This window comes from Colletes gigas, unplaced genomic scaffold, assembly GCF_013123115.1.
Source record: "Colletes gigas isolate AHSC1104 unplaced genomic scaffold, ASM1312311v1 Colletes_gigas_Sc00004, whole genome shotgun sequence".
Lineage (NCBI taxonomy): Eukaryota > Metazoa > Arthropoda > Insecta > Hymenoptera > Colletidae > Colletes > Colletes gigas.
This window is the reverse complement of record NW_025106633.1, coordinates 7,492,618-7,505,455: the sequence shown is the minus strand read 5'-3', so window position 1 is coordinate 7,505,455 and position 12,838 is coordinate 7,492,618. Positions and strand designations below refer to the sequence as shown.

The window sequence follows — 12,838 nt, the reverse complement described above, 5'->3', positions numbered from 1 at the left end:
AGGGTGTCTGAGGGGTTCGACCCTCAAACAGATATTCCATCGCAATGTTGTCAGGAGCAATCCAGCGAATGAAATGCGTAGGGGATCCTGATATACGTGGGTTCGCCATTAATCGGGGAATCGCACGATCCGTTTCGGCGTTAACAAACTCGGCCACAACGATAAAAATAAAACAACTGGACCAACAGCCGTAGATAATCATCGATTCGTCTCGTAGTAAATAAATATCTTAGTTAACCGTTCATTCTTTATTTTAATCGATGTGAAAATTTTTATAAATGCTCTTCGTATTAAAATAATGGCTTTGTCGGCCATTCCTAGGAAAAATTTTAATGAGAGATTCTGGAGAGCAAAATAAGACGAAAATCAAGAATAGTAATTTGTTGATAGAGGCTTCGTTAGAAAGTTATTAACGTTTAAAGTTACGCCTGTAGAACGCGCATGCGATTGAGAGCCGCTATCACCGCGCGTGCGCAGCTGTTCGCAGATTGTCGTTCTACAGGCGCAACTTAAAACGTTAATAACTTTTTAACAAAGCCTCAGTCGAGAAATTGGTATTCTTGATTTTCGTCTTATTTTGTCCTCCAGAATCTGCCATTAAAATTTCCCAGAGGTGGCTAAACACTCTGTATAAAATTCATAATACTATAAGCGGTAAAAATTTGTGACAAGATTATTTCGAGAAACGCAGCTGCAAGCTGGTTATTAAGATCGTTTAATTCGAAGATCCGTCGCTCTTATTGGTAAAGCCTGTAATTTCGATGGAGTCGTTATCGTTAGATTCTTCGCCAATTTGACAGCAACAATGGCTGGTTATCCAACGCACCGTCGCGGAAAGCGTGTGTCGAGGATGTTTTCCGACACTTCCTCATCCGGTCTGGCGCACGAGAGACCTCGATAAGGTCGCCATTAAGGATTCAGGAACGCCACGACGGCGTAGCGTCGCGGGAACACGCGAGGTGGTCGAGCGTAGCGAGTTGGAGGCGATCCAAGAAGAACCAGTGCCAGGGAGAAGGGAGATAAAAACGAGGAAAGAAGGAACAAAAAAAAAACGGAAGGAAACCTCAGGCGCGCGCGACAGAGAAACAGATGGACGGGCGGTGTTGTACTGTAAATAAACGATCGATAGCGCGACCCGGCGCGCCGCATCATTTTTATCGATGTCGTCCACGTGTCGGATACGTAGCGCGACGTACGAAATCCTCCGGCCGATCGAGCTCCCCGTCGCGGTCGCGAATTTCCCGACCGAGAACGAGAGTGTGTCCGTGGGTAAAATCAGCGAACGTGATTGATCGTGGAAATGACTTTTACGATAGGAACGGAGTCAAAGTCAAGACAGAGATCTGACACGGACCTCGCTCAACTCGGTCAAGGCAGAAGACCGTTAGAGCTCATAGGACACACACTTCGCACGCAACGACGAGCACTTTCAAGCGAGGAGCATCGACGACCGACGGATCGACCCAGGCTGTGATCCACTTCCGACGCGAACCCTTGGACGAAATGTTGTCGATCGCCCAGAAATGGGCAAAAATAAAAAATTAATTCCTCGTCTTAAAAATACTGACAAAATAGATTCCACTGCTGTCCGTCATTTTTACTGAATTTTATAATTTCTTGTCAAAAACGATGGGACAAATTTATTGTAATTTTAATTAGTCTCGATTCCAACGCTCGAGAGTAAAAAGTGTCCCCACAATTTTGTCAAATTCAAACACCGATCAATCCTCAAATTGAAGGTTAGAAAAATAATAATAGGCACTCGTGGACTCGTCGACGAGGTTGTCCCAGCAGCCTTGCATCGAACGTTGCTAGAGCTTGTTCGACACAGGAGTTCTTAGGCGAAACTTTTTAACAACGAGATGACGGTAGAAGCCGTCGAGCGGACGTCAGGCATTAGTCTAGATACAGAGTTCCCGAGAGAAAAAATTGTCAAGTGGATACCCCGGGGGCAGAAGGCCTACCAAATTGGCGGCTGATACGCGTGTACGTGTTTATTCGCCATAGCTGAACGGCATGGTGTGTGGTACCGCGTGGCATAGGTGGTAGCTTCGTTCTATCGACCGAACAGCAGCTCGTCCCGTGACCTGACCTCGTCTGAACCCTTCATTCCGCTCTGCCTCGCTCGCTCTAACACAATCACCTCCGCGTAAACCCTCCCCCCCCCCGCCTTTCTCTATCCTCTCCTCTAACCCCGTCGCCATCTCCACGACCTCTGTCCCTCTCTGTTTCTCTCATTCGTTCCTCCTCCGTCGTCCGCGGTACAAGTACCCTCCCCTTTCTACACAATATTAGCGCCCAAACTGGAACAACGCCCGAAACTCAAGCTCGGCAGGCCTCGTGCAGCGGACCGACACCCGGTGCATTGTTGACGGGCCTCGATTCGTACACGCGCGCACATACGCTCTGTCTCCCCCCTCCATCTTTCTCAGCGTACAGCCATAACGGACGGACACCCTACGACTTCTCGGGCAGCGTCCCCGAGGATCAAGGGGAAAAGGATCCGTGGAAGTTTCCGTCGCCGGGGAACAGACGATTTTGTTGTCCGAGCCGCGAAGGGGGAGGAACTTGATCGTCCGTCCGTCATGCAACGGTCCGTCCAGACGTGCAGACCCCACTGGACCGAGCGACGGTTGTTCGACAGTAACGATGAATACGCCTTGAGGGAAACTTTCTGTTCATTTCGACATTTTAAATTGACACAGCTACGAATTTGTCATTAAAATCAGACATTGTTTCGTTCAAACGCATGTAAAGGAACAAGCATTACCTACATACGAAGCACGAATTCTATAGTTTTCGAGTACTAATTTGTTTCGTCGTACACAGAGGGCGTTTCGAGATACGCTTAACAGGTTAAACAGATGCACGGAGGACGCCGGGCGCGTTCGTGGTTCCAATTGGTAGAACGAAATTGCCGCTGCACATTCTGCCAATCGGAAGCAGGAACACTCCTTCCATGCATCTAAGGCAGACGGTGGATCGCTCGGACCGAGTGTGCACTGTTTACAAACTTTTTTTTTTTACGCTCTGACCGCAGACGGAACGGTTAAGGAGACCGGCGGGGCTCGAGCGAACCACGCCGCACGCAACCGTCGAAGCTTATTCCAAGTCGCGCGGCGCTCGAGAAATCCACGTAATTACATGACGCTCGTAAAACTTCTTTTTTTTTTAATATTGGCCGCCTATGAAAACGACGGGCCGTGGCGTGACGCTCGCGGGATATTCGTTCCTATTTCCATTTCTCTCCGTGGCGCGTTTATTTTCTCGTCGGATACGTCTATCGGTGTATCGGTCGAGTCCGCGGAGGCTCGAAAGTGTGCAAATAGAGCGAGTGAAGGGGGTTGCGGGCCACGGTGGACGAGAGCTCAACTTCCAACTCTTGTTCTAAATTATAGCGCGTGCCATTGGCGAGGAACGGTTAAATGCAATTGGCAGACCGGCGACACGGCTTGCGAAATGATTTCGGCTCGCTCTGGCATGCTCGGTTTGTCCCAAAAGTTACCGAACTTTTTCTCGTACGAACCGGTACTGGTATTTGTCGAAAGTTGGTATTATTTCCACTGGAGTCTCGTTTGTGACTATGTTCGTTCTCAATATGAATACAAAATGCGATGCCACGAGACGTGTATATATTAGATTGGCCACAAAATAATTTTGGAATTTTTAACGGAATAGAAGTTGTTCGTAACAGTTTCGATCAGAATTTTTCTATATCGGTTTGAGTTCAGATACAAAATAAAATCAGTATTGAATTCTTTCTGTTAGACATATAGAATTCTAGCTAACCACGCGCTCGGACATCCTTCCTGCGCCCGACGCGCCATCTTTGTTCTCTTCCCCCCACCCAACCTCGTCTCTTCGCGTTTGCTCGAACGATCGCGGAATCCCTTTTGGGCAAAAATTTACGGCCACTCTCGACCGCGCCGGAACTTTCTCCGTTTTCCATTTCACGTATTCTTCGGGACGGCCGAGGCCTCTGATTTTTTCTCTCCTTTTCTCCGTGGCTTATTTGCAAGCGATGCCAGAGCCAGAATTCATACGGCCCATTCGAGCATTATTATGCATTGTTACTGCCGGGAGCGACACGAAGGAGCCCGCTTTCAATGCATCCAGACCGTGGTCGTAACGTGGACCGCCATGAGTGTCACGACAGGGATGAACAATGAGCCTACTCCGTGCCCCTTTATTCCCGCCCTGGGCTACTAGTTGTCTGTCTAAAAACTTTCTATACTGTTTTCGTGATAAGTTTCAAATCTGAAGGGGGCTGAATTCCTTGGAGGCTTCGGCCTGACTGATCTTCTACAAACCAATGAACTTGTTGATGCTCGCGTTGTGAGCTGAATATTCCACAGATTTGATCAGATACGAATTAAGGGGGAGATTAAACTCTTTATCGTTTTGTGGGGTTCATCGCTTCCCGTACTCGCCGCCAGAGGTACCGTTCCTCTCGCAAGCGCTCGACCGATCTTCCGTCTACATATACATGATCCTTGACCGACTCTGAATATTCTGGCGTCTGCTAGAATTGCCTCAGTGACGGATGAGTCCCACTAGTAGGCCCTGGGCCCAAACGCTCTCCTTATCCTTCGTCCTTTTTTTATACCATCTAATCTACAGGCTCTCCAAAGTTTCAATTTAAATTTATTTATTAAATTTAATTATTTAGTAAATTTTATAAAAAAACTAGGATTAGATAATTTATACCACTCTTACGGTCCATATTGCGACGTATTTATTTAAATTAATTATTCTTTTTTGGCGAATAAAATTTCTCCCAGCTGGAGGCTATCTCGCCAGCCAAGTGTTGTTTTAATCACGTAACATGTCCGTGAAGTCGAAATCGAAGTCGAAGTCCCATAGATTTGGTATCGCGTAAAAGACCGTGTAATTGCTCGGACGATAGAGGATGCAGATTAGCCTACTCGGGTTACGATGGTCGAGGGAAAGGGGGGGAGGGGGCTGTGCCGTGAAACGAAAGAAAAAAAGACAAAAGAGCTTGGCCTCTGGAGTGCCACGCACCAGTTTTTATGGCGGACACAGAAACAGCTGGACCGTACAAGCGAAAGCCCATTCCATCTCGAAACCGAAATCCCTCCTTAGTACACCACCGCGCGGAGGTTTCTCAAACACCTCGTCCATTCAGCGACGCGCCACCGCTGGCGTTTGTAACCGGCTCGTCCGTTTGATACGAACCGTTCCATTCTTATTTGACTTCTGTTCACGTATCTGTCTCCGCCAACAGAGACGCGGGCAAACTTTTGTTCGAACAATGGACAACTAATAAAAGCAACGTGTAACAATTCTTTTATTTGTTCCTCGTGAAATATTAAATTAAATTATATTAAATTTTTTTAGAAGGATATTAAATATCGCTACAAAGGCGGTTCAAAGCTTGTAGCTGCGCGTTTCTAAAACGCGTTCACGTTTCTAGAGTCGAAGTGATGGAAACCCAGCCGAATAAACTGTATTTGGAAGCGGCGGTGCCACGGATCGGTCAAGCTGCTACGTACTGACGTAACTGCGAATTAATTCAGTTCAAGCAACAGGCTCGTGCCACCGTTGCCATGAGAAAGTTAAGTAACCTGTATCAAGTACCTTTTCTCTCTGCTCGGAACGCTTGGGGGAAAAAATCGGTCGTCTCGGGGAACGCTTTCGAGCGTCGTCGGACTTCCGACACGACTTTGCGGCTCTTTATCAGGCTCAACCACTTCCGTCCTGAATTTTTTTTTTTCGACAGCAAGGAAAATGTTCCCGAGTTATTTCAGACTTAATAAATACATGTGTAAATTTTAATAATCACGACGGTGTTTATCAACAATGTTCGATGATATTTTTCGTACAAAGTAGATTATAATCACAGACTGATAATTATTTTTGTTCTCAAAGTCGGTCAAGATCGGTCTCTCTCGATCTAGACTTATTTGGTTTATTTTATCTTGCTGTTTAAAAAATAAGACGCTGCTCGAGTGGATTCCGAAGCATCGGTTCGAAGAGGCTGGTGGAAACGAAAACTTGAACGCGAGGTTTGCTCGAGGAAATCGTAAGTGCTGGCAGCTGTGATCCCAATGTCACCGTGGAAGAGACACTTCGCCTCCCATAAGCGGCGTTCGTTCCTTTCAAACCAGTTGCGTCCTTTGTTCGACCAAAAAGCAACGACGATGCTCGCATTAACGCGGCAAAACACGTTCCTCTCTTCCCTTCATTAACCTCCTCGGTCTTGAATTTTTTTTCCATGGCTAAAGGAAATATTCAACGCGTGCCTCGAATTACTATAGGCGGTTCGACAAATGCAGTGAGAATTTTTAATTGTTGCAATTACATTTATTGTTCGTTAACAGTAACACCTGGTGATTTACTTTCAAGCGTAAAAATTTATTATTAAATTTTCAATTTCATAGTTCAAAGATTTAACGAACACTCTTCGACATGGTAGCGCGACGTGTTGTTCTTCTCTATTAATTTCACCATGATTCCCTGCAGACAACGTCAGAGCGCGACATGCAATGACAGACACCGAGGAAGCGTCGTTGACGCGGAAAGGAAAAAGGAGAAAGAATGAAAAGCATAATAGAGTTTACATGGCACTCCTCGCGTGCTCTGGGGCGAACGAGACTCAGGGACGTTTTTTTAAGGGGGTCAAGGGGACCCTGCGCCCCGGGGCCGTTCTTATTAACGCTGACCTCTCTGGCTCGAAATTTCAAAATTTCTTACGAAAAGCCCTGACACGTTCTGTTTCCACACCGACTTCATTCCCCTTTTCCGTCACAGATGTTTCCTCTTCTAATTCTCGTCATTTTAACACCCGCTTGCTCCGGACTGCCACGCTAATTTATGGACACGTACCATTTTATCGTACTTTAAACTTGTTTAATAAATTTTACCCATCTTCAATTCACATTCTTCCAAAATCAAAGCGTATCGTCGTATGATTCGCGCATAACCTTAAACTTGCATCCGTAACCGAATGCGTTTAATGGAATATTCCGCCCTAACGTCGGAGGACCGTAATAAACGCGTTCCTTCCTGTTATCAACGCGAATTTAAAGAATCAATTTTGTCGGAGAATTTCAGGGGTCGAGCGTGTGCCTTCACCTGTCGATCATTACGTACGCTAAAAATGGATGGTCGAAGAGATCCGTAGCGAGAAAGGAAACCAACGCACGAAAAGTGTGACGAGATTGCGCCTTGGCGGGTGTTGGTTGTGCACCGGTGTACGTTCGACGGCGATTATTTTTCTCGACTATTGTAACGATCCCCGTATTGTATCAGTTTCACGTCCAGTATTCTCACAATGTCACGATCGTCGTGCGTGATTCCGGCACGACGTCACGGTCCCATTGACGCCGACCCCAGGCCACCTTAAACACCCATAAAACATTTTCGTGACCTCTTTTTCATGTAATTCGACGAACAGAGGCTTGTTCTCCGTTTCCGGTGACATGAAAGCACCGATATCCACCGCCGAGGAGCCTTTCACACGTTCCACGCGTTTGTATACCTATGAATTCGTAAATGTCAGCACGTCTCATTAATGATTTGAATGCCCCCGGTACGCGTCGTTACGAACGCCATGAATAATTCTATTTTATTTCGTCGTCTCGAGATTCTCGTGAAAGCTCTTAAACCTTAGCCACGGATCAGCCGGTGTCGGTGTTCTCGGTGTCGTGGCGCTCGGGCGTTCGCATTGCCAGGGAACGCGAATATCGGAAGATCCATCGCGAATATATTTTTACGCCGCTAAATCGAGAACGTGTGCCGTGTACGCGGACGTTGAGTTTGTCCGTACGATGATGCCTTTCGGCGGTGTTACCGTATGGTAGCATAGTTCATATAATTTTCAAGCAAGCATGCCAGAAAACATGCATTCCCGAGCAGGAGTTTCCTGTAGGAGGGAGCCTTGGGTACCCGGCGGTGAACCGTCGGTTCTAGCACGACACGAGGTCGCGGCTAGGCACGAGTCCCTCCGAAGCGCGCGCGGAAACGTCCGAGGCGTGACGAAAGCGCACGAGGCCGCGGCCACAGGGGTGGGGACTCGCGGACGCTCAGTAGCTCCGCTCAGTCGAGCCAGCGCCGTGATCGGAGTTGGAATAGTGACTGGGGGGACCGTGTTCCGAGCAGGCGTACAAGCTCCCTGCCGTTCTAGTCGTTCCTTCAATCACGCGCGCACGAATCAATTTGGTCGACCGGCGGAGCGAGGTCGAGCATTCGAATCGGTTGCCTCTTCGCCCGTTTATCGTCAGCTCGTCCGTGCCTCGTACGCCGCTATCATTCCGTTCGAGCCGCACCGTTCGTCGATTCTCGGTTGTCTGTTGCGTCCCGACCGTCGTCCGTAATTGACTGTCGCGAAGGCCTACTCTTTCGCGGACCCGTCACAGAGTCACGACAGTGAAAATGCGGTAGTGACAGTGATACGTCGAAGACAGGGGGAAGAAGGGAATCTCTGGGTACGTTTGTAGGCGCGAGGACGCCACGAGTTTGCTCGAGGAAATCGAAGTGAACGAAACAAAATTGGGGAGAGGCTCGTCGAAGCCAGGCCGGAAGTTATGACGAGCTCGTGTGTTCGAGGACGAGAAATATACGCGCATGTGTCCAGTGGGATATAGTGCCGGCGATAAAGCATTCATTCCAGATCTGGATACCTCGCTCTCGACACCTACGGGACCTGGATTATCTCATGTCAGGATGGCGCTGGCGCGGTACGTACTTTCCGCTCGACATCGTTATGCCCCAAGGGTGGGTCTTTGGACGAAAAGCATTTGTTTTTCTTCTCGTTCCTTTGTTATTAAGTGGCTCTATCGATCCGTCGCGACGACCTGCAACGCGAACCGCACCGAAATCTGAACGGGTCGCGATATCGATAATGTTAATCGCGATATTAATGAAAATCGCGTCAAATAGGGCTTTCCGGTCGTGTGTTGCGAGTGTAGTATCATTTTTCACGACGATACCGGTGTCTCTTTGTTTTGAAGTATTCTGCCGCAGATGCCGGTATCTACCATAGAGTGCGCACTGGTCAACGACCCATCCCTGCCATAACTATAGTCACTGATTTAACAGATTTGTACGCGGGTCTGTCTGTATTTGCATGGCTTTCGTGAAACGTTCGTTTCGTCGACGCGATGCGTACCATTGAAGTCGTTATTAATTTGAAAGTTCTTGGTCAAGTCGCTTGCGTGGCGAAGGAAAGACGTCAAGGTTAATACACCTTTTTACGTTGAGCCGACCTTCCTAGTCTGATGCGGGCTCAGTCACGGTTCGACAATTCGCCTTTATACTGAAACGTTTGACCGTGAATATGAGTCGATGGAATTCAAACATAGAAACGTTAACGGCGCCTTGTTTCCCGGCCGAGGACTTCGGACAAATTCTTCCACACGCACGAACGTCGATCCACGCGCCCGCACGGGCTTGAATAGAATATCCCTTTCGAGCAATGAATAATAAACGGTTCGTTATTGGGTTTCACGCATTGTGGTTGAAATAAAATATTGTTTTATTCACGTTCGATCGAAAGTGCGAAGTACATATTCTTTTATTGTAATTAAATGTATTCCGGTATGAGTGACGGCTGAAACACTGGACGTCAAAATATAGAATTCATTTAACGAAATGAAATGTTTGCGATTGTGTACATCGTTGGAACTAATGATTGACGTTGAGCGAGTGTGTACGTTACGCGTTGCGTAAATATTTGTTTTTAAACTTAGGCGCGTTCTCACGTTTTGGTCAATAATTTTTCCAAGGATAATATTTAAGAATATAATCTACAAACGATACAATAACAAAATTCTGAAACGAAAGTACTCTTTGCGATAAAATTTCAAATTCACGTTCCCCCTTTCAGCGCCGCTTTCGTATCAAATAATCCTTTGATACATTTCTTTATTTGTATCGTGGAATTAAAGTTGTTTTGTCGGAGGCGTAAACTCTCAAAATACGACACAGTTTTACTAATTGTTTATTTAAAAAGGAGCAACAGCACGTTCGTTACGAATGTTATTCGTTCACACGGTTATATACCGTTTCGTATGACTTTCTCTGTCAAAGCTTTTTATCAGAGCGATACCACGCGGCCGTAAACAGCCTTCGGTCATATTTATGTTCGCGTACGATCGAATCGTGACGGAACTGGCAATGAAGCTTTTCTACCCAGCTTTTGTGCCCCTTCGAAACAGCGTCGCCTTGTGTACGCGAACCGTCGACAGTTGGAAACTTATTTCTCCTTGCAGCGGGGCGCGTTTATCTCGGCGGCGAGCTTCGCCCTGAACGGCTCTATTGTGATCTTTGGTTCGCTCGAGCCCCGGTGGCGGTCGCGGCGGGCGCGCGAAGAGCGCTCTGGGGGCAGACGGACCGTTTGGTAATTGAATGCGGAGAATTAAACAATCGTGTACGGTCGCGCGTCAAATGGGCGTATACCAGTTTCGCCGATAGACCTCCTCGATGGAACTATTAGTCATTACTTCCTGCTGTGAAGAACGCTATCGGCCAGAGCGGTGAATCACGAGGCTATAAACAGATCTTCGACTTTATAATTGTTCTTTAATGAATGCGGCTCCGGTCGCGTCGTGTGGAACCTCACCTGCTCGATAACCTTGACATTGCTACAGCGAACTTTCGAGCAAAGTTCGCGCGATTCGAATAACCGGTAGATAAAATTACGATTTTAATCCTTTTTAGTTTCCTAGGAAATGAAACGTCGATTTGACGTGATTTTTCGTGACAGTGATCTCTCTCTCTTACTCTGGACGTGTTTACATGGCCAGATAATACCTCGTCGAGAATTCCTCCCGATCGGTTGGCATTTAAAGCGCCACAATATCAGAAAGAAAATTGCTTCGACCGAGATCTGTCCTACACGGGGAACAGCAAGCCCGGGAGTCAATCAATTCGCATCGTAAAGCATTTAATGTAATTTCCCCCGACACTGATTGATGGAGGAACGACGGCCGATTCGCTTTGAGTTATGTTAATTATTCGTAACAGCTTTTACTCCGCGGCTGTTCCATACGAGGAAATAGAGACGTTCGATTTTAACCGCTACCTAATTTTAACCAATTTTTTTTATTAATAATGACGTTGCTCGAAATAATTAAATATAATAATAAATTTGTCAAACAGTTTTTTGAGTTTTTTCGTACTCGATAGTCCGGTTATCGTTGCGGAATATTGCAATATGTGGAACAACGTTTCATGCATCTCTGTTTTTTACCTTTTTTTTTGTTACGCGTTAAAAGCTGCTGGCGTAATTATGAGCACATACGCGCAGAACTGGCAATAAAGTTAAGCGGTTCGTTAAAGAGCCTGGGTGCATAAAAGTTTTAACATAACGTGCTGATTGTCGAGTTAGATGTATCGGAAAAGCTCCGACCTTGCCTGCGCCGTTATCGTGTTTGCGTCACAATATTTTCTCGCTACCAACACACGAAGCCAGAAATCGCTTTGAATGTCGATGGTGTCCTTTATCCCCTCGTGCAGCTGGTCGTCTATCGTTCGCCAGCACGGGATACATTTGTATGCGTAAGTACTGGTCGTGCCTTCGCCTCTAAGTGCGTATCAATCGGCCGTATAAACGCATATCTTGGAATAAAACACCTGTTCCTTTGGAATCATGTCGATCAACACGATTTCTCAGCCCACCCCACAACTCGCAAATTCGTGGAAAATTATCCGGGCTCCCTGACACTTTGACCGATCATAGCTATTACTCTCGAATAAACTATCGATTCCCGGAAATCTCTGTCGTTATCTGGCCTAATATCAAAACCAAAAATCACAGTTTTTCGTGCCACAATATTTCTTTCGATTTAAATTTTATATTTTACAAAAATAAAAACACGATACATATTTAATTTTGGTGAATAGTTTATACTGGATTGCATTTTATTTGCTCGAGACTGATAACTTTAACTTTAACTTTTTCCTCGTTTCTGAAATAACTAAAGAATTATCTCCGCGTATGTTTTTTTTTTTGGTACATTAATATACGATTGTTGTTAGTTATTTTGCAAAATTTTAATTCGATATCAGTGTCACATTGACACAAATACAGCAACAATGCTAATTTTATTTTACTGTTATCTATGCTACTTTGGACATTGCTAAGATTGTATTCGGTGCTTGGCAATTTTATTGCTGCGAGGTTCGTCGAGTTTTTCAAAAATTTATGCAACGAAAGTTTTAGAATTTCGAAACGTTTTCTAATTGTTTGTTATTATTTTATCGCTTATTTGAACGAGTTTGAACGCGTTTCTTAATGAAATTTCGAGTTAATAACGGCGGTTGTAGAATGTGCAAACAGCTCGCGTTAATTGTTTCCGTGTTGATCGCGACAGCAAACAACGTCGATAAGTAAATGTGATCGAAACGACGGTTAATTATAACGAGCAAATTCAGTTAACAACTAGTATACAGCTAATGGTGCAACGATTATTTCTAAGCGATTAGAGACCCCGAGTAATTTAGACACGGTTGATAATTGCCGGATATAACGTTTCAAATATGTGTCTTTAAACGCGCGCGTTTATCCAGTGACAGATTGTTTTCGTTTCGCCGGCGAATTTGCGGACAAAAATCGTTCCGATTTGAGACGTAAAACTCGACCGTCCTTGGCGGCTGCATATTACGCCTCGTCGATAATTTTCCTTTCCCCTTAAGTATGTGGAAACAAAGCGAAAGAACCTTCGATCGATCATTGTAAACATACACAGTTATTCGCTGAACATTTCGCCCTCCGCGACGGAACAATTTGTGTACGTTACGCTCGAGGTCCTCGGTGGCCTAACGGACACAGATACGATAATAATAGAAACCTTTGTTAATGTTCTGTAAATTTCCC

At 45.9% G+C, this 12,838-nt stretch overlaps 1 protein-coding gene across 5 annotated transcripts in view; it reads left to right on the top strand.

Annotated features, from left to right (window-relative positions):
* The window catches only part of LOC122405402 (protein roadkill-like), a 106,499-nt gene that overhangs the window by 62,919 nt on the left and 30,742 nt on the right, over positions 1-12,838 (top strand). Inside the window, exon 1 of one of the 5 annotated variants that reach the window (XM_043410105.1) lies at positions 8,008-8,699. The exons of 3 other annotated variants lie outside the window; for them this stretch is intronic. In XM_043410105.1, coding sequence (XP_043266040.1) covers positions 8,587-8,699 — 113 coding nt within the window. In that variant the 5' untranslated portion in view covers positions 8,008-8,586. Of the gene's footprint in view, positions 1-8,007; positions 8,700-12,838 lie in introns of those variants that run through there. One more of the 5 variants, XM_043410106.1, reaches the window with a different exon arrangement.